General features: G+C 37.9%; 1 protein-coding gene across 2 annotated transcripts in view; it reads right to left on the bottom strand.

Annotated features, from left to right (window-relative positions):
* Positions 1-27,202, bottom strand: part of DAPP1 (dual adaptor of phosphotyrosine and 3-phosphoinositides 1) — a 73,939-nt gene that overhangs the window by 13,654 nt on the left and 33,083 nt on the right. Inside the window, exons 2-5 of one of the 2 annotated variants that reach the window (XM_039361324.1) lie at positions 24,852-24,958; positions 10,551-10,673; positions 8,646-8,779; positions 623-753 (exon numbers count right to left, since the gene is read on the bottom strand). In XM_039361324.1, the coding sequence (XP_039217258.1) occupies positions 623-753; positions 8,646-8,779; positions 10,551-10,673; positions 24,852-24,937 (474 nt within the window). In that variant the 5' untranslated portion in view covers positions 24,938-24,958. Of the gene's footprint in view, positions 1-622; positions 754-8,645; positions 8,780-10,550; positions 10,674-24,851; positions 25,413-27,202 lie in introns of those variants that run through there. The other variant, XM_039361323.1, reaches the window with a different exon arrangement.

Below are 27,202 nucleotides of genomic sequence, written 5' to 3'. Positions count from 1 at the left end.
AATTGGGTCATCTGCAATTCACTGCATTTTCTGATCCCAGCCTTCATGTCCATGAATCTTTATGCTATAAGATACATTAATTGCTGAAAGGGGGTGCAATGGCTCAGTGGTTAAAGATCCTGAGCTTGTCAGTTGGAAAGCTGACTGCCCAGGTTCAAGATTCAATCACTGCACAACTGGGTGAGCTCCTGTTACTTGCTCCTACTCTTGCCAACATAGCAATTCAAAAACATGCAAATGCCAGTAGATAAATAGATACTACTTCAGTGGGAAGGTAACAGTGTTCCGCCTCAGCACATAGTCATACTGGCCATATGACCATGGAAGTGTCTTTGGACAAAGCTGGCTTCCTTGGAAATGGAGATGAGTACCACCTCCTTTACCTTTAATTGGAGAAATGCATCATTTGAGGAAGAACATTTTCTCACTAAGACACATCTTTCCCAAACTGATGTCTTCTAGATTTGCCAAGTTTTCAACCTCAAGAAGTTCTAGCATGGATGCTTTCTTCTGAAGGATTCACTTCAGCTCTAATCACAATCTTATTTACTAATTCCATAGTAAACTATGGAAAGCTTTCTTTTCTCCAACCAGTAGTCCAACTAGAAAAATGGGAACTCACCGATGGAGCACTGGGAATGAGGTCAAATTCTGTCCTTCCGGTCTGCATAGCGGTGTGGACTCGTACAGATTCATAAATGGAAGGCTCTTCTACTTTCTTGGGATATGGATGCTTCAATACAATCAAAGTCCCTATGAGAAAGAAAGCTCTAAGTAGCCCATAAAGGTGAATTGGGAGCCTTTTCCCTTACATAACAGAATGCATGCAGAAAAGTATGAAACATGATCTTAGAAAGCCATTACAACATATCACTTACTACATTTACCTAGATCTAATCTAGCATCTTTCTCCATTTTTAAAGATTAAACACTTTGATATTTTAACAAAACATGTTTATCTCTTTTGTTTTATATTTCTTTATCTCAGATTCAACAAAAACCTACTGGGATCTCCTTCAGGTTCACCTTAACCCAATTCTGGGTTTCACCCTCACTAATCTAAAAAATACAATTTGCAAAATATGTCAACCTACAAGGAAGTATCCCTGCATTTTGATGTATTTAGGCATGGACCTTCTTCCCAGCTAAATAACAAATAAAGCCTCAACAAGGTGCAGTACATACAGTAGATATCTTACTTAATTGTAAAACCTAAACAAGTTACTACATGAAGAAGAGTTTACCAGGGAATCCTAGAGTTGTCGGCTACTTAGGAATTGAACAAGCATCCCAGAAAAAGGTAGTGACCAGCAATTTTTATATTGTTGCCAAGAAAACTACATGGCATCTCTATGAAATCACCTGCTGAATTTGATTCAAAGGACACCTTACTTATTATAGAGTCCTTGATGCTCTCTAAGCTTGGATCTTTGCTTGCAGACATTTTGTTACCTGACATAAGCAGTACTAGTGCATGTTTATACATAGTAACTTGATCTGCCAATGTTTGGCAAGGGCAGGGAGGGGGGGGTCTCCTTATTAGTTCCTTGATTAGGGTACTCTTTTCTGCTTGATTGATAAACAGTGTTACTCCCTGTTTATCTGCGTGAAGATGTGTTCTTATCTTTTTGGTTCCTTTTTAGCTTTTTTATTATCTATTTTGAATGGTGTGTAAATTTGGTTTATCTCTATGTATCTCTTGATGACTGATTTGTCTCAGCATGTAGGAATTTCCTATCATTTTTTGATTTATCTTGGTCTGGGATGCTTACAGTCTCTCAGTTGAAACTATGGTTGGGTCTGTCCATATGTTATGAAATTAAGGACTTGTCATGTTTTTGCTTATTTTTAATAAATATTTAAAACGTTCCTTTTTAAAGTGCTTTTAAATATTGTTTCATATTATAAAGGTTTAATCCTCAAAATCAAATGAAATAGTTGATATTTCAAATAAAATTATCCATTATCTGTAACCATGAAAGAGTTTCATTCCAGATTGTTCTCTGGTCTATGGAAAGGGAAATATAATCTATTGATGCAGGATCCAATCTGGATCGGTCACCGGGACCAGAAGTTTTGTCTTCTGAGTTACTGGACTCATGCTGGAGCCCATTTTCAGGGAACTTCTCTCTAGCACGCATTCTGTTAGGGAGAAGTTCCCTGAAGATGGGTTCCAGCACGAATCAGAAAGCTCAGAAGACAAAAACCTCTGGTCCCAGTGACCGACACAGATTGGATCCTTGGACACTTATTCAATCTACTTTGTGGAGTTTGGGCTATTATGGTAATTCTTTTTTTTTCTTGCTGTTAACTTTCCTTTTCTATGCATTGCTTCATATAGAAAAATAACATGGAAGGGATCATAGCTATTATGAGATCTAACACCTATCTCCCAGCTGGTGGCACTTTTCATTTTAAGAACATGAAAGGAGTTTCACAGAGCCAGCAGAATCTGATTTGGGAGCTGCTAAACCATAGGCCAAGTCTATCATTCAACACTGGAGATCAAATTCACTATTATACAGTGTGAATTTCTTGACTGTTAACAGATATAACAGATGGCAGGATTACTGGTGATGAAGAAAAACTATAATAATGTACAAGGTGCATTAAAAATATTTAAAACTGAATGAACAATAAACTATAAGGAGGAGAAGAAAGAATAAAAGCAGATTCCTAGGCAATAATATATAGTACATCTTAGATACAAGCCATGAGAAACAGTTTCTGTTAGTTTAGGACTGGAGTAGATGATCTTTCTAAAAGAGTGGGGCTGTTTCTATGGTTCTTGAATAAATAAAATTCTAATGGATGATACCATAATCAGCAAATTAGGAGAAGTTATTATTTGAACTGGGCAATTTGCATCACTATTCATAGGATACCAAGTATTTTCCCATTCAAATATGAATGGAAATTAAATCTACCTAGCTTCAACAAGTTGGTATCTACAGGTAATCCTCAACTTACGACCATAATTAAGTTCAGAATTTTGGTTCCTAAGCAAGGTGATTTATGCCCAATTTTACAACCTTTTTTGCCATGGTTGTTAAGCGAATCACTGCAGTTAAGTGAAGCATCTGATCATTAAGCGAATCTTGCTTCCCCCATTGACTTTGCTTGTCAGAAAGCAGCTAGAAGGTTGCAACTGGAAATCACGTGATCCCAGATGCTGCAACCATTATAAAAACATGCTGGCTGCCAAATGCCCACATTTTGAGGACATGATCACAAAGATGCTGTGATGGTCATAAGTGTGAGGAAAGTTGCAATCACTTTTTTGAGTGTCATTGTATTTTTGCTCACTAAATGAATGATTATAAATCAAGGACTACCTGTATCAAGCCTCTGATTTTGCCCATGATCTGATTGATTCTATCTTTGAAAATAATGTGCAGGTAGTTCTCAACTTACAACCGTTTGTTTAGTGACTGTCCAAACTTACAACAGCACTAAAAAGGTGACTTACAACGGTTTCTCATACTTATGACCATTGCAGTATCCCCATGGTCACATAATTATAATTCATACGATTGACAACTGACTCATATTTATGACGGTTGCAGTGTCCCGGAGTCCTGTGATTCCCTTTTGCATCCTTCTGACAAGCAAAGTCAATGGGGAAGCCAGATTCACTCAACAAGTGTATTACTTAACAACTGCAGTGGTTCACTTAGCAACTGTGGTAAGAAAGATCGTAAAACGGGGAGAGACTCACTTAACAAATGTTTTGTTTAATAACAGAAATTTTAGGCTCAGTTGTGGTCATAAGTTGAGGACTACCTGTATTTTGCAAGCATAAAGAAATAGATTTTTAATTGTACAATTATTTTGTGCTCTTAATGAAGGACAGCAAAGAATAAACTAGGAGTTTTCTCTTTAGTTCTCGGTTGGTTGAAGTTGAGGGCACTTCTCTCTCTACACATTGCATTTATATACAGCAGCGGTTCTCAACCTGTAGGTGGGGACCCCATTTGGGGTCGAACGACCATTTCATGGGGGTCGCCAAACAACGCAGCCCGCCATTTTTTCCCCCTTTTCCTTAGCTGTGCTACTCCCTTTTATTCTATTGACTTTTGAAAGCCAATAGAATAGACTCTCTTGAATAGAGTCTAATTCTATTGGCTTTCAAAAGCCAATAGGAATTATCCAGGCTGTCTCTGTCCTGCTGAGCCCGCCAAAAGTCTCATTCTGCAAATGGTGCTGCACCAGTTGAGTAGTCCTCGACTTACGACCGGTTGAGTAGTCCTCGACTTATGACCGGTTGGGGTTCGCAAAAGGTTGAAAACCACTGATAGTAGTTCATTTAGTGACCGTTCAAAGTTACAACAGCATTGAAAAAAGCAATTTATGACTGTTTTTCACAGTTATGATCGTTGCAGCATCCCTGTGGTTACATGATCAAAATGCTGCCACTTGGCAATTGATTCATATTTATGATGATTGCAGAGTCCCAGGGTCATGCGATTCCCTTTTGTGATCTTCTGACAAGCAAAGTCAATGGGGAAGCCAGATTAATTTAACAACCATGTAATCAATTTAACAATTGCAGTGAGTCATTCAACAATTGTGGGAAGGAAGGTCATAAAATGGAGCAAAACTCACTTACCAACTGTCTCACTTAGTAATGGAAATTTTGGGTGCAATTGAGACTAAAAATAACACAAAGGAGATAAAAGAAAAATTTTCTAATCTAATTCCACAGATTCAAAAAATGACTATAAAGATGAAACTAGTAACCCAGAAAAATTGAAGGAAAATTAGAGAAAGCAGATCCAAAGATGGAGGACCTAAAGGAAGGAATTAACAAACAGACAAACAAAGAATTAGAAGATGTAGCGATAATACCAGAAATGGAAAACACATCTTACTGTCAAGATCTCAGAACACTCTTGAGGATAAGGAAGAAGAGGTGATCAAATGGAAGATAAAGCTGTTAGGAGAATTGTGGGAAATTGGAGAAGGAGGGAGGCTGTTTAATGAATATCAATGGGCAATCTTCCAAAAATACTTTAATCAAATTGTTTTACTTATTCCAAACAATATACACAAAAATAGCGGAAGAACTACCTGATGATTCAAAGTATTGACTGGAAAGTTAGTTGGCAAAGGAAGAAAGCTAGAGTAAGATTGAAGAAAATAGAGGTCCTGACCCATTAGATGGGATATCATACTATTAAAGAGATGTTTGAATATGGCTAAGAGAATAGATAATTGTTAGAAATAGAAGTGCTATTAGAACTAGAAAGATAGGATTTATAACTAGAATTTTACATTTTGGTATGAGAAGGGAAATATGAAAATGCTAAGAGGTTTTGAACAAGGGAAGCCTTTGGTTGCCCAAATATAATTTATTATGAGAAAATTATAAGTGATAGAGATACCTTGAACACTGATGGGAAATAAAAAAAAATTAAAAAGCAGAAAAACAGGATATTGATTGAACAAATGGATATTAAGTGCAAATGCAACTGAGATATGTTTTGGTTAGAAAAGATATTTTAAACTGACACTACTGTTATTATATATAATATTAGAAAAATGTAACAAAGATGCTGACATTCAATTGTATATGTATTAACAGCGATAAGAATTGTATTAGCCTAGTACAGAAAATGTATAACACCGGAAGAAGAGAGGGAGCACTTGATGGTATAGTATTGTACCTAGATTGAGGTAGTTAATATATACCACTGAATTACTGATGGAACCAGACAACACATTGTTTATTAAGTATTTATGATTGTAAAACCAGAAAATTAATAAAATATTTATTAAAAAATAAAAAGAAAAAAGACCGGATGATCACTGCAGGATATTTGCCATCTTAAAGCATTCCCATGATTTGCATGTGCCCTATAAATCAGGGAATCCTCAAATGTGTTTAAACTGAATCTCAATATCCCAGTGCCTGATCCTAAGTATAGAAAAGCAAAGCATTTGAAGGATTTGAACAAAAGTATAGTAGGACCTAATCTGCGCAAAGGTCGAGTTCTCTTAAAATAAAACCACACTGAAGTGATTTTGTCAAAAAACAAAGCAGAGAGCTTATTGCTCCTTATCATCTTTTCTTTTCTCAGAATGGCCAGATACTTTAAAGTTTAGCATTCTTAAAGTTCAGCCCATTGATCTTCCTTGACACATAATGAGTTGATAATGGGAGCCTCTTCTTCATCTGGACCTGCTCCAGCAGTAGTTGCTCATCAAAAATCTGAACCATATCTTGTGTTAAATAGCAACCTATTTAGGGACTGTAACAACAGAGCTCAAGTTTCTAGGCACCCTGTAGGTTGGGGTCAGTCAATGAGTTTTAACACTTGTATCAGGAAATAGACTTGACACTTGAACAAGATTAAACCATTTCTGGTCTTTAACTCAATTGCCTCCCTATCTTTTCAAATGCTTTCTTAAGCCACCCGGAATGATCTATTCAAGTATTTACTTGTGTAATAAAATTAAATAAGGGTAAAATCAATACTTATCCCAAATCTATTACATACAGCATTTTAGCCAAACCAAACTAAACTATAATGTTTTTCATCTCAGAATTCTGATAAATCCAAAAAGATTCTGAACACGAGTTACTGAAAGAACACAGTTTTATTTCTTTGATCAAAGAAATAGCTGGGTGTCGCAATCTCTTGTCTCCCTCCCACACTCACTGCGAGACAGAGGAGAGAAGGCACGTCCTAATCAAAACGGTTCTTCCTTTTATAACTAATGCATTTTTTTCCTTAACATTGCAAAGTTTCTGTGCATCTAAAGATTTCTTCTTTTGTTTGAATTTCCTTATCTATCAAGCTTGTTGCAACTCTGCATCTCTAAGCTCTGAATACACAATAGTTCAATAGCTAGCAACTAGCCTAGAAACTTTCACTTATTACTTTGCAGGCAGAAAAGCAAAGGGACACATTTTAAAGCTCCAGGGAGAAGCCAGAAGTGAAGTGGTACATTTGTGAGCCAAGGAAAAAGGAGAGAAAAGAAGGCTACTGTATGTTGCAAGCTATAGCAGTAACATTTTTAAAGTAGCAGAAAGCTTTTTTCTTTTTCTTTGGTCAGCACAATTTAGATTACATTGGAGCATGTACAGAAAGCAAAAATAAATGAACAATGTCTGGACTATGTTATACATGAAAGATGGATCATACATAAAATATTACATTTTGAAAGATTACATTTTGACTCTTTCAAAACTATTTATATCAAGATGGTGTTATTTAAAATTGTAAGCTGTATAAGAATGGATCCAAAGATTTCAAAAGAAGAACTGCAAAGGAATGACTTCTGTGGAATCAGTCCAGCAAAACCAAGACTGCAGTGATTTTAACAAAGTATATAGTTATTAATAGGAAAACTACTGGTTATGCAAAGAGCCAGTGTCTGCAACCTTTTATCTTTTATTAAAAGGCAGCAGAAAGAACTGAAGGAGAGCAAAGATACCGAAGGAAAAAGTATTTAACTTAATTAACTGTGTGTATTGACTACTTCTCCAACTATTGTATTAGAACTATTTTTTTAATTAAATTTATATCTTTCTTTCCACTAGCAATACTATTGTTTGCCACTAGATAATCCACAAATAAGGGACAAAATTATATGTAAAACATAACACATATCTATTTTAGCATGTTCATAAAAACTAAATATCACTCACAAAGTTAAAATCTATTTCAGCAAAAAGGCTGCAGAATTGCATGAATAAAAAAAACTTTTCACTTGCTAGAAAAAAGAAGAAAGCATTGGAATAATCCAACTTTGCAACTCCTCCCTTTGCCAGGGGATCCCCAAACTGCAACTGGCCCCCAAGAAGGCCCCTCTCATATTCATACAGAGCATGCTTTTTCTCTCTAGATGGCCCTAAAGTCACAGAGAACCTGACAGAACATAATCAAAATGCTGGTCGTTAAGTGAATCATCATGCAACCGCCACCCAATTTTATTGCCTTTTTTGCAATGGTTTTTAAACAAATCATGTGTTCATTAAATGAATCCAGCTTCCCTCACTGACTTGTCAGAAGTCCCCTGGGAACTCACAAATAGTGATCACCATATCCCGGGACACTGCAATCGTTGTAAATACATGCCAAGCACACAAAATCTTGCTCATATGACTATTGGGAAGCAGCTCATAAGTGTGAGGACCTGGTCATTTAAAAAAGTGCTATATAACTTTGAACAGACACTAAATGAGTAGTCATACGTCAAGGACTACCTATAAGCAGTTTTGCTTCTTTTTCATTTGAGGCCATTCTTTTCCCTGGCCTGCTTTTGATGGCAAGAGACGAAAAAGCCTTTTCTGTAAAGCATTGAATTAAATGCATTGTAATTTCTAAGCCAACCTGTGCTCTCCTCTCCTCACATCCTGAGACATTTATCCCATTAGGAAACATTTTCTAATATGCAATATAGACTAACAAACTACTGTTGCAATGCCTGAACATCTGACAGCAAAAAGTAATGATTACATATTAATTTAAATATGAAGAACTTGGTTGTAGGCAGCAGAAACCTATAACACTTACAAAGAGGATTGGTCTGAAGATATTAAAAAAAGAGATTTAAAGTAAAACTGCACTATAAAATCTTTAAATTCAATTTTCACAATAAAATATTCCAAAGAAAGAGAAAAAGAAAATTTTGATTACCTGTCTCACTACCTATTAGAGGCTGATTCGCAAAATGCATGATCAGGTCTTTCAAATCTGAAAATTCGTTGAAGCCAAACTTGTATGAATTCCCTGTGTATTCCACGTGAAAATGCTTTACAGAATCTTTTGCTCTGAAAAAAAAAATAAAGGAAGTGATTAACTGTATGAACTGTTTATACTGGTTCCAGAAGTCCATTAAATAAGAGAGTTAGCAACAAGAAACTCCCTTATCTTCATAAAGAATTTATTCATGTTTTCTTTCATTCCCAGTAGTCTAAGCCTATGGTACTCCCTACCATCCATCCTTCAGAAAAAATTATAAGCTTCATTGTGAGAAAGTTAAGTTTCATCTTATATTAATCCACTTATTATTTTCCTTTGATGTATACCAGCCTTCCTTAACCTGGTGCCTTCCAAGTAAGTTGAACTACACAGGGCCATGATGACCAGGAACTTTGGAAGTTGGCGCCTTCCATAGAGTTCCGAACCAGACTGAAAGCAGTTCCATGCTTCTATGTCCCCTTAACTTAATCAGCACTGGTGAGCTGAGCTGATTTACTTGTGGCTCAACTGCCTTATAGGAGCAATTACGAAGCTCTTGATGATTTTGAGATACGGCAGCTTCCTTTTTTCCCACTGGAGAGAACTATTGATTTACTCCTCTTTCAGTTCCTCATCTTCAGATCTTAGGAGAAATGCTAGCTTGATGGTAACATTTGAGGCTCTTTCTCAGTAGCCCAAAAGAAAAGAGCAGGAATAAAATCGTGTTTTCAGGTCTTGTTCTCAGCATTTCAAATAGAAGAAGTTTTTGAGATTTACCTATCTGCCACACCATTTATTCTGTACCTCTGACTATCATCTGTATAGCTAAACAAAATGCACTTATCTCTTATCCATTAATAGGAACAGTAAGCATATAATATCACTAAAACTAATGCATTATCACTGAAGGACATGAGTTTCAGACTGTAAATCTCAAAATTACAATAAATGAAAGGTCATTCTAGTTTGCAGGTATTTGAGACTTCAGCATTTTACAAACCAATCTATGCAAACAGTTCTTATGTTTAATGTAAGCTGAATGTAAGTTTTTCATGTAAGCTGAAATCCATGCAAGTACAGGTAACCTACAAAAATAATGTCTCAGGGATCACATGTAGTCTGTAGTTCATGAATTTCTAGTTCTATTTTAGCACACTGTTATATAAGATATTGTGGTCATATGTTCAGTGCAGGTAGTCCTCAACTTATAACCACACTTGGGACTGGAATATCCATCCCAAAACAATGTGTTTGTTAAGTAATGTGGTTGTGCCCATTTTTACAACCTTTTTGCCACTGTTGTTAAGCAACTCCAACTTGCCTCCTTGACTTTGTTTATCGGAAGCCCCCTGGGAAGATTGCAAATGGAAATCACATGATCTTGGGATATTGCAACCATTGTAAATACATGCCAGTTGCTAAGCACTCAAATATTGATCATGTGACCACAGGAACCAAATGCAAGTCACTTTTTTTAACACCATTTAACTTGAATGGTCATTAAATGGTTGGTCATAACTTGAGGATTATCTGCACTATGCTTAACAGATTAACTGATTAGTTATGAGTATTTAAATTATACTACTTTTGATTTTTTTTAAAATTTTGTATTGCACTCAAATTTAAATGTTCCTTAGTTGTAGCTATTTCACTGGTGCCCATATGAATTGGATTTTGCCAACTAACTTATACAAATTGATCAATAGTAGAGTCAAGAGGGTTGGGTGTACTACAATCAGATTTTGTTTCTTGTGCCAGCTGCTAAATATATGATAGTAGTGGGAAAGAAAGCAGATACAGAACTCAAAATATGAGCAGGCTCACAGGAAAATAATGTAAGAAATATTCATAATACTATACCTTACAGAAAGAGAAAAAAGAGTAGTCTTGCCATTGCTTTTTCTCAGGAGATAGCTTCCATCAGTACCATTGGAAAGAAGAAGAGCTTCTGCTGCATGACGTGTGAGATTGTCATGATACCACCTAATGAGACATCAAAGTTCGTATTCCATTAAATCCATGTCTATTGCAGCAAGTGTGAAGTCCCATGCAGCTGGGCATGATCAAGGAAGCAAGAATTACACAGATTTCAATAAAGTGACTTTAACAACAATAATAGGGAATTTCCAATTCTCCTTGATTAGTGAATTCATTATGGTGGGGAGTCTCAGAACATTTTAAATCATTTCTTCTCTGGTTTATTGACATTTGGATTTAGCTACAGTTTATGAAATGAGTTGACCACAAATTCATTTTTTATCTCTTGGCTCTTTATAATTGAAATTCATTCTATTAATTTCCCTAGAATCTCTCAAGAAAAGTGGCAGAGCAAAAATGTCATGAAAATCTCATAGGTATAAGGCACACTGCAAAACAAGGACCTTAGAGCATATCTAACAAATATCCATGAGGATCCCTATCCATCCAGGCCACTCCCATTATGATCCATGTCAGATCTGCAGAAGGGATCTGATCTGGTCTGTCCGATGAAGCAAAGTCCGGGGGTTTATGGTGCAGTGGAACGATGCTGTTTTCATCATTTAATGAAGTAGTTGGAGCGTCAAGATGTCTATTCAGCCAGACTTGGGTTTGCGGATGCTAACCAAAGTTTGGTGGAGTACCAGAGCCACCAACTTCTAGAGACAAATCGATCATATTATCAGAGAAAGTTACTGATACTAAGTTGTAAATTAATGAACTTATAGAAACAGGCAAATATGCAAATTATACAATACAAGAGGCAACATGTGATTTTTTTTAAATGGTTATTAATAAAATGAATTTCTGAAGTGCAAGGCAAGGATAGTTATACAGTTAGAAGAATTAGCCAGTGGAACAACTTGCCTCCAGAAGTTGTGAATACTCCGCCACTGGAAGTTTTTAAGAAGAGATTGGACAAGTATTTGTCTGAAATAGTATTGGGTTTCCTGCCTAAGCAGGGGGTTGGACTAGAAGACCTCCAAGGTCCCTTCCAATTATTCTATTCTATTCTATTCTATTCTATTCTATTCTATTCTATTCTATTCTATTCTCCCCAAACACTATAAAGTAGCACTTTCAAAAAGGCCAATCTTGGTAAATTCCCTCCCACCTATGACTTGGGTACATGTTATCATAAAATTATATGGAGACAGTATTTTTTTTAATTGTAAAGACAATTTTCTAGCATATATTATGACTGGAAAAGTGTTTTTTGAAATGTCTTCTGGAACTGCAAAAGTCAGAGAAACAACTGAATAAGGTTTTGAGAAGATGCTTCCTTCCCCTTTCTAACATTATCAAAATAAAATTGCACAGTATAAAAAAAATAGGGCCCTGATTCATACTATACAGAAGCCTTTGGATTCTGTTTCTTATGACCAAACATTTGGAATATCTGAAGGCAAACTTTTATTTTATTGTTTGAACAGTAAACATACTAATATGGCCTTACTTCTTCCATTATAGCTCTATGCTTGTTATTTCAATCTAAGTTATTCTTGTCCCAGTTAGTCTCTCAGGAATTGATCTAATAGGTTTATCTGGTCCATAGTAAAGCGTTGAAGACATTTGCAGGATCATACCAATATACTGAATATTGCTACCTAAACTGGAGCACGTAATAACAGCAGCCAGTCAAGAGGCCAGCCAGAATAATCTACATCTTTCTCCTCCCTGTCAGAAAAAATACTACCATAAAAACTTACAAGCTCAGAATGTAAACAGATGTGATGAAATGTGTACCTAGAGAAGGGAGGGGAAATTCCAGCAACAGTAGCATAGTTTCCCAAGAGGAAACAGATGATTCAAAAATGAACCCAAATTAAGAGTTCCAAACTGGATAGGGAGGATGGAAGAGATTCAGGGTAGCCACAGCCTAGAATCTCTTAGGATATGTCTATTAGGTTTGTTAGATGTTTACAGCTTTAGTCTGAGAAAGATTCTGGCCATTAGATGTAAGCAAATAAAGAATTAGACTGATTGAATTTCACTGTGTCAGCTTTCAGCTTGAGCTTGATATCATCTCATTCTGCTAAATAATAGGGCCACCCTATTCAAGTGATCTTAAGTGTTTGAAACCATCACAGTAACTTTCTAAATCACTATTTCCTGAAGCCATATTTTCAGAAGTCTGCTTACTGGTCTGCTTCCTCTTTTAGAGAAATGAAGAAATCTATGTAAACACATATGCATATTACAAATGCTGAAATCCCAGACCAACTTGTATATACATTTCATACATGTCAGTTTGCTCCATTTAGGTAGTTGGCACGAGAAGTTATCATTAAAAATGAGTATTTTTAAATAGTGGTGGTTTTCACCTTTTGGTGTTCAGTGCATGAAGGTAGTAGATTGATGTATTATTACCTCAGCTGTTGCCCAAACTACCCACAGAGTTTTCTAAATACTGAGAACACCAGGAAGAAACACGTCAAAGGAAATGTCTGGATGCAATGCAAAAAAAGTCATCTGTCAAAATGAGCCTCTGACAGCAGAGACATTTTTATCAGGTCCCTCTCCTGCGGAATTGAATACTTGGGCTGGACCATCAAACATGACACTATTCCCTTCCCCTTCCCCAAAAGGATTGTAAGCTGTTTAGGACATTAATCTTAGTAGGATAAAGTCTCCTTCAAGTTTAACTTGACTACTACGGTTGTTACTTGGACATGTCTGTGTCATTTGCCTGGCAACAAAACAGCAATGTTCTTTCTGCCTTTGCCTCCTGATTTTTTTCCCCCCACTTTTCTATCTAGATTATTGTTCTGGGATTTCCTAATAGTCTAATAAAGAAGTCTAACAAGGGTGAGATAACAAGGTCCATGCTTCCTCAGCTGTTCAGATCAGCCAGGCTTGTCTAGATGATGCCATTGAGAGCCAATTTTGTTGTAGTGGTTGAGGCACCAAAGTAGAAATCAGGCAGACCATGACTTCATGTCCTACCTTAGCCACAAAAGCTACCTGGGTGACTTTGGGCCAGTCACACTCAGCCTAACCCACCACACAGGTGGTTGCTGTGGGTTAAATAGGAGGAGAAAGGCACGCTGGATATGTTCACATCTTGAGTTACGGTACTTGTAAAAATAATAAAAGCGGGATACAAATAAATATTTAAATAAGCAAACCTTGAATGTATATGCTACACTAAGCACACTATGGAAACTAAGCTACCACTGTTTATGTATAATAATACTAAAATTAGAAGCTACTCCAAAATATGTATATCCATGAATAAAAGATAAAGGATCATCTTTAAAAACACCTGTTATTCCAAGTAAGCTTGCTAAGTAAGTGCCAGAACAAGAAACAGTTGAAGAGCAGATCTCTGATGAATGGATACTATGACTACGCATTGATCTAATATAGTGAAAAAGATGAGAGGTTACATTTCCTTATTTATTTCTGTGGGAATATAAATCCAACGGCTTGAGAGAAACCATACATGATTAGACCCAGTAGGATAGGAAAGTAATAGAGATAAGCTTACTTGCAAATACATTCCTCTCAGTTTCAAGCCAATTCACCTGTACACAAATATGCATAATGATTACAGTCTGACATCTGGAAGTAGATGTCCTTCATTAGACAGCAAAGACAACATATTAGATCTGGTATTTATTTCAAGGCAGTGACAACATGATCTAGAGTGAGGAGATATTTTATATTATTATTTTTTATTTCAAACATTGCTATAGCCACCCAGCTTAAAATGAAACTTTGGCAGCTTACAAACTATCAGTAAAAACAATATATGCAGCTGAAACAAAAGCAATAAAACCAAATCATTCCCTGCTGGTTCTTGAGTTCTCTGGTGTGTGCTTCTCTGCAGGGAGACAATGCTAATTTGAATGGTCCCTGCTCTAAGAGATCCTGGAGTTGTTGTAGATGGTATAAATGGGACTTTGGTTGCCACTTGGAATAAGTGGATGACTTTGGCCTTGGGTGGATTGTGCAGACTCTTGTGGATCCAGCAGCGGCCCACCTAACAGATGCCTAAAATGCCACTGGAGACAAAGAGTATACCCACAATGGAGAAATGGACTGTGAAGAGAACTTGCATAAGTGTCTAAACTGACTTGGATTAGGGAGGCAAAAATAACTACTTTTATAAAAGAGTGGAGCCCCTTTATGGACCTTTTTCTGGAAATTGAGAAAAATGAACATGGTTTCTGGATGTATTGTTTAATAGGGTTTGAATATGAGAACACGGGAACCGTGTTATGTAATTTTGAAGAAGAAAAGCAATGTCATGTACTTTTATAACTGCTATAACGAAGATCAGAAATCACTTTTTTCTTTCTCTTTGCTCTTTATTTTCATCAACTACATCTTTTTTTGTTCCTCCTTCTTCTATATTGCTTTATCTTTTGACTCTATAATAAAAAATATAGAGTTAAAACACACACACACAAAGACAAAGGTAGTGAAATATGGTTATTTTTCTGCCCATATTGTATCTATAGAGGGCCCATCAGTGGCCCTGTTTAGGAAAGACTGGTCCCTCCTGGGTAACATTTGTTCAGCATTGTATTATTCTAGTCATTTGCTGAAAAGTTGTTTAGACTCTTTCAGAGTTGGAATCTAGCTGTACAGGTCCTGTGGAGTTGCCTAAGGCACAGTCTTGCCCAGTTAGATGAGAGGAGTTCAAACCTGTTGGTCCTGATGAAGTGGACATCCTTGGAATCACAAATTTAGCCTCCTGTATTTGAGATCCTTATCCCTTCTGACTGACAGTTCCCCTGGGAGATGGCAGGTAGTTGGATCGAGGAAAGGGGGAATGCTTCTTGTGAGAGCGGGGGTTACCCCTGACTTCAAAATGGTTTATATCTCCACTAAGGTGGGTCTGCAAAGCGTTCAAACCGGTCAGTCCTAGAGGAGATCAACCCCGACTGCCCTTTAGAAGGCCAGATCCTGAAGTTGAAACTCAAATACTTTGGCCACCTAATGAGAAGGAAGGACTCACTGAAGAAGGGCCAAATGCTGGGAAAGATTGAGGGCAATAGAAGAAGGGGACGACAGAGAATGAGATGGCTGGATGGAGTCACTGAAGCAGTAGATGTGAACTTAAATGGACTCCAGGAAGACCTGGAGGAACATTGTCCATGGGGTCGCAATGGGTCGGACACGACTTCGCATTTAACAACAACAACAAAGGTGGGTCTATTATTGGACCCTGGATATCCTGACAAAACTAGATCCAGTCGCCAAACCTCTTACTCTCGGAACAGAGTTGAGAAGGTAGTTGGCTTACAGGTCCAAAGGCCCCTGGAAAAAAACATTATCTGGATCACTTCCAGTCAGGATCCAGGCCTTGCCAGGGTACTAAAACAGCAATGATTGCATTTGTGATTATTTTTGACAGGCTTGGGATGGAGATAATGCATTCATTCTGACATTCTTTGATCTCTCAGTGACCAATACTGGTCACGGTATTTTTCTGGACTGGCTCAGGGGATTAGGAGAGGGAGGTACTGAATTACATTGCTTCTCCTTTCTTCAGGGCCGGTTCTAGGCAGAGATTCCTGCTTTGTGGGTCCCTCAGGGCTCTACTCACTCCTTGCTTCTATTTACCATCTATAAAACCATTGGGGGAAGTTCTATAAACTATCAACCCTAAATGTGATATCAGTACACTGATGGCACTCTATTTTACATCCCTGCCTGGGCTGACCAAGCATTCTTTCCCAGTGTCTCTCATAGAAAAAGAGAGTTGTTCTACAAACCACACATAGGAGGTTGCCTCAGTAGAGCAAATGGTTTTTCCATCCGATCTGACATTTGCACTCTCTGATGGGCATCTGCTTTCCATAGCCTCAAGCAGAGATGTCCTTTAATTGGAAAGGCCATAGAAATGCATAGAATATGCACTAAGATAGATAGATGAATGGCTCTCTTTGACAAGATTCAGGGCTTAAAGCAGAAAAAAATAGATTGTCAAGCCGATATGGCCTAAATCATGACATAGAAGTCATATGAGAGAAAAGAGAGCCAAACCTCACATATTAATGCTGATGTGTAGCTTAATAGGTATAATGAAAAAGGGAAGCAAAGTTGACAATTATGATAAAGAGGATTGATTGCACATTTTAATTATAGCTGTCTTTGAATCTATTACTAAGACCATCCATGACTCATTCTTAATATTTACTTTCTTTCCAAGTGCTTTTGAAACTAATTTGTGTAATAGTGCTTTGTGGTGTCCCTAGCCCATTAGTCTTTGCTTTAGTTGCCAGCAAGATTAGTTAATACCTGTCTCCCTGCCATTTCACATGTAATACAATATAGAATATATGTTTTATCCCACTGAGCTGGCATTTTCACCTCATATTCATCTCTGCATTGGTTCCGCTTCCCTTGTGGAACAAACTTGCATGCCTCTTAGAGCTCTACAACACCATCACTGGAAAAGACATTAATCTTCTAACAAAAAGTTTTGCATTTGACAGATCTGATTCGCTCATGAGCTTTTTAGGCTAGGAATATATAAGTTTAACTAGACAACCAAGTATGTTGATTTCAATTATTCTTGTCATGCAAGCCATGAGATAGTGTCTGTTTTAAACAATTGAATAAATAAGTGGCCTTCATATAGGAAAACAGACTTGTTGTAAAGGTACTTCAGCCAAACATTTAGCAAATATGAGGGCACGTGCAATAACTGTTGATAATGTGTATGGTTTCCTTAGAAAGACACAATATATGTTTGAATGATAGAACAAATTGAAGGTGAAGACCATTAATTCAGTATCACTTTATAAGCATTCAGAGAATCTGTCTCACTTTTACTGGCTTCTCAATGGAATCATGTAAGTTTTTGTCAGATCAATTGAGTTAATTATTCTAAATTAAGTTCTTATATGCATTTCAGTATTGGAGTATTTAAGGAATGGCTAATGCCATTTGGAAAAAGAAACCTTGCAAATAAAGAACCATCATTATTCCTGTGAAGGTAAGTCTTGTCTCCCTAATGTAGTCTTTTTTGGAGAATGTCAATGAAGATAAGAATGATCCTGAATGGTTGGAGTTTTTTAAAAAAAGTCCTTGGCCATCGACCTAGCGCAGCTGCGGTGGAATAAAAAGATAAGGGCTCTCCTAGATCAACAATTAGTTTAAAAACTGTAACCAGAGAGTTTTTCCACATTTGGATGTACCTTTTAGCTTTCTTTTCAAATTGGTGAGCATTTTGAACACATTTTGTACAAATCTGCAGACTAGCTCATATGTTACTCATCAGTTACCCATCAAGTTGCTTATCTGATTGATTGTTATCTCCAGGGAGGTGGAGGATTGATTTTACTGTTTGTATATTGGGTTTTTATTTTTTGTAAGCCACCCAGAATCACTGAGAGCGAGTGGGCAGCCATATAAATTATCTTTAATAAATAAATAAACTAGTGAAGGACAAAAATTTCCCAGTTTTTAATTTAATTAATTGTATATTAATAATCTATATATTGATAAATTTACTTTCATTTATTTATTAAATTTATATTCATATTTCACTGACAGCAAAGGATTGGTGTCTTGTCTTCTCCAAGGCATTTAATAAATTAATATTAAATATATCTGGAGCTTGGACACTTCAGAATTAGTGCAGAACAGACAAAATTCATGCTATGGGTGACAACTGAAAGATCGATTCTCATTGCTGATTTACTGAAAAGTTATTGAGATTTCTTTAAAAAATTCCCCATCTGACATCTCATTTCTCCTCTGAAAGCAGCTGGGCAAAACAGCCAGGCCCTTCTCAAGAAATCTGTGCTGTTCTACACTTATGTCATTGAAGCCAAGAAGATGGAATTTATTCTACTTTTGTGGAAAACATTCAAGAGCATTTTTTTATAAGGCTTGTCATGCTTGCTTTCAAGTTTTTCCCAGATCATCTGCATATCCAGCCACTGCAGCTTCCCAATGGTCTCACCAGGAATGTTCTTTATGGATGCTCAGTTGCATGAGCAGACAATCTGGGAAAGTGCTCAAAGAACTTGTGATGAGCCTTCAAGAGGAGCTAGCTGCCTCAATGCTTTCAATAACATTGTCTTGCATGTGCTAACATGCATTTCAAAGAATCTCTTTAAATGCTGTGGATAACCAAGTGACAAAATTAGTCAAGTGACAAAATTAGTGGATCAGAGGAATGCTGTGGACATAATTTACTTGGACTTCAGTAAGGCATTTGATAAAGTAGATCACAACCTATTACTTGATAAGATAGAAAAATGTGGGGTAGACAGAATCACCACCAGATGGATCCGTAGCTGGCTGACCGGCCGTACTCAGCCAGTGGTCCTCAATGGAACGGTATCTATATGGAGGGAAGTGTGTAGTGGGGTTTCCCAGGGCTCTGTTCTGGGCCCAGTGCTCTTCAACATCTTCATCAATGATTTGGATGAAGGGATAGATGGGGAACTCATCAGATTTGCAGACGACACCAAGCTGGCAGGAATAGCCAACACTCCAGAAGACAGGCTTAAGATACAGAAGGATCTGGACAGACTTGAACACTGGGCACTAACTAACAAAATGAAATTCAATGGTGAAAAAAGCAAGGTTCTACATTTAGGCAAGAAAAACCAAATGCACAAGTACAGCATAGGTGGCACCATGCTCAATAGTAGTAACTGTGAGAGGGACCTCGGAGTCCTAGTAGACAATCAGTTAAATATGAGCCAGCAGTGTGCTGCAGCTGCCAAAAAGGCCAACACAGTGCTAGGCTGCATTAACAGAGGGATAGAATCAAGATCACGTGAAGTATTAATACCACTCTTCAATGCCTTGGTAAGGCCACACTTGGAATACTGCATCCAGTTTTGGTCACCACGATGTAAAAAAGATGTTGAGACTCTAGAAAGAGTACAGAGAAGAGCAACAAAGATGATTAGGGGACTGGAGGCTAAAACATATAAGGAACGGTTGCTAGAATTGGGTATGTCTAGTTTAACGAAGAGAAGGACAAGGGGGGACATGATAGCAGTATTCCAATATCTCAGGGGCTGCCATAAAGAAGAGGGAATCAAGCTATTTTCCAAAGCACCTGAAGGCAGGACAAGAAGCAACGGGTGGAAACTAATCAAGGAGAGAAGCAACCTAGAACTAAGGAGAAATTTCCTGACAGTGAGAACAATTAATCAGTGGAACAGCCTGCCTCCAGAAGCAGTAAATTGCTCCAACACTGGAAGTTTTTAAGAAGAGACTGGACAGCCATTTGTCCAAAATGGTGTAGGGTTTCCTGCCTGAGCAGGGGGTTGGACTAGATGACCTCCAAGGTCCCTTCCAACTTTACTACTATTACTATTACTAACCACAGTCTGCATTCTATTTATACTACAGATAACCTTGTTTAATGACTACTTGAGGTAATGACTGCTTCTGATCTTATCTCATTTTTGCTTTGCTTTACAGACTTGCAAAGCTTGTAAATGCAAGAATTGATTGTAAGCTTACTTTTTCATTACTGTTGTAACTGTAAGAGTTGCTAAATGAGGCAATTACTAGACAAGAACTATCTGGATTGTGAAAAGCTAGTCTCTGCAGGCATCTTACCAAGTTCATTAGCCATCTGCTAATGTCTTCCACAAAAGCAAATGCCCTCCAGCAAATAAATAATCAGTTTTCTGAAAGTGGGGAGATGGAGCTGAGACACTTCATATATAACAAAGACCTGACATCCAATACAATGTACTCACATATATAGAGACTGCAAAGGCACATAATAAAGAATGGAAATGTTAAATAAGAATCAATATCTTGGACTAGCATTTGACCCAAGTTCAAGTCCACTCTCAGCCACAAAAGCTGATTAAGTAACTTTGGGCCATGCACAGTCTCCAACACATTTACACATCCATGTCTTCACTGTTGTAAGCAAGTTTCTGATTGCATGTTCTATAAGAGGAAGCGTCAAAAATGTCAATTCACCATTCCTCTAAGAAAGATCTATGCAAGGGCAATTACAGCCCCAGAAGCCCAATTCCTAGAAATGAGAAAATGAACATCACAAGCTTCACAGAACTTCAGCAATTCAAACATGATTTTTACCACTGTGAATCCAGTGAGACTAGGAAATTCTAAAGATGGTCTTTTGTCACAGAGTCTTATTATCTCAAGATCATTTCAAAAGAATACCGATAAAAATGGCCAAACTTTTTTCTACTGGCCACTTAGGCCGATATTAGAAAAAAAAACACATTCCAAATGGGACAAATTCCAAAAGATGGCTATATATTAATCAATCATAGCAAATAAGGACAACATGACTCTTATGTGCTGTCTGAATATTAACATGGATTTTGACTTTATGCTCATAACCACTTATCGTACAATGCAAATATATAAGAAATAAGTTTAATTTTAAACCTAGCCTAAGTTTCTAAAGAAGAAATTTCCACCTGGAGAGAGAGTTGCTGTTACAGTGTTTATTCTAAGTAGGAAGCTTTTATTGTATTTCCACAGTTTGTAAAGCTACATCATGACCATTAGCTTTCCAAAGAAAACTGGAGTTTAGTCTTGCAAGAAATAAATTACTTACATTTTTGATCAGAACTAATGAAGAGATCGCCTGACCATGAATTTTAGGATTTTTCCACACAGCAAAACATGCTTTATTTTGTGTTATGTGCAATTTGGAAAGTAGTTAATCAGTTGATTAGTCAGATTTTTTGGGGGTGGGCCTAATATATGCCCTCTCCCCAAAGTAAGCCCTACTTAAGGGCCTGCATGGACGGCCTATGATGAGGCAAAGCTAAGGGGGGAGGGGGATCTGACCCACGGTACCAGTTTACTGGTTCCTTACAGGCGCCCAGCTTGTTCCGCGGCCTCATGGCAGCGGCATTGGGAGCAACATGCGAGGCGGCAAATGGCCTCAGAACAAGTGGGACAGGTAAGGAAAGAAATCCTTGCTCCCCCCAGGAGTTGCTTCTCTTTGCTTACCTGACTCCCAGCCCCGTGTCATTTTTCCTTCACGATCAGCCACTGCCACGCGTAGGGAAACAAAGGAAGGGTTTTTTTGGGGAAAAAAAGGTCCATCAATCAATTCCAACTTTGCGAGATCTTTTTGTGTGTGTGTGTGAGGAGTTGGAATTGATTAATTGACCCTTTTTTTCCCTAAAAAAATTTCCTGTTTCCCTGCATGTGATGGCGGCGGCGGATTGCAAAGGAGAAACGGCATGGGGCTGGGAGTCTGGTAAGCAAAGAAAGGCAATTCCTGGGAGGAGCAAGGATTTCTTTCCTTACCTGCCCTACTTGTTCCGAGGCTGCTTTTGGCTGAGCCACGTTGCACTCGCCAATGGCCCGATTGCCCGCTTCACCATCCTCCCTCCCAGAGCCTCCAGCACTCCACCTGCCGCTTTGGTCAGCCTGGAAGGCTCCAACTTGGCGCCCTTCTCATCACTGCCCAGCATGGCCACCCCTGGGCTGCAGGGCCTGGCCTGGCATGGGAAGGGCACATGCACACCCTCCTGCCACTGTGCAGGGTAAGGTTGCCATGCCCACCCCCACCCAGATGCCTGTACCTTCCCCAAACATTTCTTTTTACTAACCTCCTTTCAGCTGCATTGCATTTCTCCATTCACTTCTCAGTCATCGCCGCGTGTTTGTGGGACAAAAAAAAAGTTCAATCAGATTTTCTAACTTCTTGCGAGATCTCACAAACATGCAGCAAAAGCTGAGAAGTGAATGGAGAAACACAATGCAGCTGAAAGGCAGGTTAATAAAAAAAAATGCTTGGGGGAGACAAGTGCATCTGAGCAGGGGTGGGCGTGGCAATCTTATCCTGCGCGGCTGGCAAGTGGTGTTTGGCAGGTGGAGGGAAGCAACTGGTCCACAACCACGCTCTTGTCACCATGTTTCTTCTCCACTCCATGCACAGGCCCTGCCCCACCCCCATGTGCTCATGGCCTACAGGTGCTGGTACTGGCAAAAAGTAAGCCCTCCCCAAAAGTAAAACCTAGTGCTTACTTCAGAGCCCAAAAGAAAGTAAGACAGGGTCTTACTTTCTGGAAAACACTGTAATTAACTAGTGCAACATAGTTTGACTTTTACTTAATCTATTTAGATTTAATTTCCATTTCTGCTAATACTAAAACTACATGTAGTCTTCGATTTATCACCTTTCTTTTAGTGACTGTCTGAAGTTATAACGGCACTGAAAAAAGTGAGTTACAACTGGTCCTCGCATTTACAACTGTCACAGCATCCCCGTGAACATATGATCAAAATTCAGCTGCTTGGCAGGTGGCATGTATTTATGGTGGTTGTAGCATCCCAGGTCATGTGATCACCAGTTGTGACCTTCCCAGCCAGCTTCTGACAAGCAAACTCAATGAAAGAAGCCACATTCACTGAATGACCATGGCAAAAAAGTCATAAAATTGGTCATGATTCACTTAACAACTGCCTTGCTTAGCAATGGAAATTACGGTCCCAATTGTGGTTGTAAATATGTTTCCCTCTATTTTTTTTTGTTTGTTTATCCAAAATCACAAATGTTTTACCTAATTTGGGGACAATTCTAAACTCAGCTGGATTTTACATTTTCATCCTTGTATGTGCCCAGACTCCCGAGTATGATCTGAATCCTATCCATTGTGTATGAAAGCATGATAGCTTAAAAACATACTTCTTCCTTTATTTCATCTTAAATCACTACTCATGCGGCCCTCGTAAATTCATACTCAAATCAATCATTTTTCTTCTCATCCTTCTTTTTTCCTAGTCTTTTTCTAATGAAAAAAAAATCAAAGATCTCCAAAGTTCATCCAGAGTTCTATGCAAGGTTGGTTGGTTGGTTCTAACAACCTGTTAACCATCAGTATTAGAATTGTTCTCATAAACTCCTTATTAGTTTCAAGATATAATGTGAACCCATTCTATTGATTTTCTATCTGGTTATATAGCAGATGTGCACTATATTTGCTTATAGGCATCCACATTGGCAAAACTCAACACATGTGTGCATAGATGCATGCACACAGCTTTGGAGAACTGATGGCTGCAGTTCTAACTTAAGCAGTATGAATGCAAGTGTAGAAAAAGATTGCTTAATATTCTACATCTTTAAACCATCATTTGGAAAATGGGTGGGGGGCAAATTAATGGCAAAATCCTCATATTTGACTTTCAAGAACATTTTGCTGATACTATTCAGTTGCTACAAGGATTTAACAGATTTCCCTTATCTAGGAGAAACCCCATTCTTCAGTAATACCATGACCATATCATATTAGGCAGAAAAAAGCAGAACAATGAGATCAATAGGTTCGTGCCTGATGGGGGCTCCTATTGGCTAATACTATGGCATTACTACTGACATAATGATGTCTTGCTATTATGAAGTACTCCCTCTCTTTTAAGCTGCAGCTTTAACACCTTTTAAAAAAACAGAATGTCATTATTGGTATTCCATTACAGCAATAGTAGGCAATCCCCAGGCCTTTATGACCCTCAAACCCCTTATTTGAAATTTAATTAACTTTTCCACTCACAACTGCAGAAAATTGGCAACTTATTTCCCCTCCAGGCTTTGTCGGAAAATACATAACACTTGTAGTATACACACTGTCATAAATTGTCATAGCATTAAAGTAAAAACCCAACTCCCTGAAAAAGTGAGGGGAGAGGTATAATCAGGAAAAGAATTGAGATTGACTCCATAGGCCACAAATATGGTTTAAAACTTGCCCACAGAAACTCTCAGGTCATTTAAAAAAAAAAAATCCAAACCCTCTCCATCCATCAGTGACCCACCACTGTTTCAGTAACTGAGCGTTGCATCTTGTTTTATGACATCAACAAAAAGACTTTCCCAATTAAATAAATGTTCCTCTAGCAAACCTCTTCTCTTGCTCAGCGCAATCTCTGTCATTTCCTAAAGCATTTTCTCCCTTCCTTCTGCATTCTTTAAGGCTTAGGACTTGTTTTTCTAATATCCTAACCAGTTAATTCTATGAGTCTGTGATTCTAAGTATCTGCCCTGTTTAAAGAAGAAGAAGGAAAGGAGCAAGCTGATTTTCTTTACTATCTTTCAAGACCCCAGTCTTGAAAGGAAAAAGATAGGGGAGGGATCATCAGGAAAGGCCAACTGGATAATGTCAGCCAGCTTTCATAAGCTACCCAGAATCCCTCCTCCCAAGAATGAAGGACCCTCAAATTATAACCCACTGTAATTATAACTTCTGTTCTTACTCTAAGTTCTGGAGCTCCTCTTCTACTTGGCCATGAACGTGCCGGTAGCTCATCCTCCTTCTGTCTTCCATCTCCACTATGCCCATCCACCACAGTTGTTGCAGCTCCTTTTCAAAGTACCACAGGCCACAGAAAGAAAGATAAGAGAGATGGCAAACAGGTCAACATCCTTTCGTTTCAGGTTCAGCTTCTTCTTGTTTGTGATAAACAGTACAGACACCCTATAAGATGAGCAATTCTCTCTAGAGCTTGAACAGGGTGAATGAGGAAGTGAAAATAAGAGTCCCTCCCTGTCTTTGACAAAGTGCCCTCCCTCGCCTCTCCGGCTCAGTGCAGGGAAAAGGGGAAGCTGCCTGGAGAATGCAGCTAGGGCTGTTTCATCTCTCTTTCTGTCCTGCATCACGTACTGCTGTTAGAATAAACTGGCAGGGTAGTCCAAGTATTTGTCAGGAAGGTTATGCGCCCATATTGTAAAGGGAAACATCTACTGTATACCACTACTTATCTGTTTATGGACACCAAAATGGGTTTTCCTATGTTTATGATTTTATTATGAAGAAAACAATAACTGAATATTCATGGAAGATACAATATCACTCCAGATTTGTTTTTTAAAAAATCAGAATGTACTTTTACTGTGGAGTAACAGCAAGACTGTATCATAATTTTTATGTTCTCTCACCCCACATTTTTCCTACTTTCCAAAGTTTTTACTTTGAACTTTTATCTGAATATAAAGCAACAGAAAGATTTCTTCTTTTTTTAAGAGATCTGGCATGCTTGGAAGTGGGGAAAGCTTAATTTAAATCCCTATGAAACATAATGAAAAACTTTCTTCCTGTTTTACTCTTCCTAACTACCTACCATGCACAATTACAATAAGGATAGAGAGAAAATTCCTTACAATCTTGGAAAAATGAACAACGAAAAATGAACTTAAAATGAAATTACATGTTTTATTATGTTTGCTTCTCTACACACACACACACACACACACACACACACACACACACACACCATTTTTTCCCCCTGGAAAACTAAAACAACCAGTCAGACTGTATAGGGATGGCTGAGCTGTTGGCTGTTGTTTGCAAGCTATATCAGCTGGGTGCAGGGATGGCACTAGATTCTGCTGACTTTGCCAATTCAAACAGCAAACTGAAATAGACACCAGGACAAAGAATCAGTCTAGACAAGTAAAGTGATTTTAATTGGAAATTGACTTTGCTCCTATTCATTTACTTTTTTCATATTTTTCTAGTTTAATATTGGAAGAAGCATATAGGCCTCTGGTTTCTTTGAAAACATAGCTTTCTCCAGTGCTTTTTTTCTTTCTTTCTTTTTTTTTAAAAAAAAAGGTGCCAGAACTCACACATGTCATACAACCCGCCTTGCCTACCCTACAAGGTTCCATCCAAAAAAGGTGCCGGAACTCCGTTCTGGGCGTTCTATGAGAAAAAAAGCCCTGGTTTTCTCTATGTATTATCATGCTTCCTATGAGACAGACCAGCTGCCCTGACTTGGCATTTTCTAAGCAACCCATGCCATTCTAAAGTACAGTTTCTCACTAGACCTATTGTTCTTTGGTTTTATATCCTTCCCTTTGGGCTTTGAGCCCAACTTTTAGACCTTCCCTATTATTAGATTCCCTTCTGTTGGTTTCTCTAGTAAACACAGTTGGGTATCCTTCTCTCCTACATTCAACACATACACAAATACACACCATGAATTTCTCATATAGCCAAATAGTGTCTACAAAACAACAGATGAACAGACCACAAGTAGTGGTCTTGCTACTTTGCAGATCCTTTAAGTGGAAAGGCTTTATAACCTGAGGCTTTCTGGTGTGCAAATATCACACTGTACTAGAATATAGTTTATTAACAGCAAGAGTCTGACTTCTGTTTCAAACTCAATTTATCTTGAGGGTTATTCCTCAGTAAGAAAAAAATGAATCTAGTAGAAACAGTGCTATATAAAAAGATCCATTGTAGAGAATCAAGTCACTAACTAATCCAACTGCTCCCACCATGCAGAATCATTAATGCAAATAATCTCAGTTTGAGATTTGAATTGATTTACCCTGTTCATATGATGTACTTGGGCCTTCCATCCTAGTATGTTCCTTTGACATCTTTTTGTTCAAGGATAGCAAATGTCACACCACCATCAGAATATTTTCCCTATTCTAAGAGGTCTGTTTACTCATTGTATGAAGTATCTTTGCACCATTAAGTAAGATGGATGTGAAAGTGGCAGTTCTCATACATAGGTAATTTCCAAAGAGGAAGTACTAAATATGGCAAGTGACTTTCAAAGTGTACATATTGAATTGCATAGTATATCACTTC

Source organism: Crotalus tigris, unplaced genomic scaffold (assembly GCF_016545835.1).
Source record: "Crotalus tigris isolate CLP2741 ecotype Arizona unplaced genomic scaffold, ASM1654583v1 scf7180000019245.846064, whole genome shotgun sequence".
NCBI lineage: Eukaryota > Metazoa > Chordata > Lepidosauria > Squamata > Viperidae > Crotalus > Crotalus tigris.
This window is presented reverse-complemented; position numbering and strand designations above follow the sequence as displayed.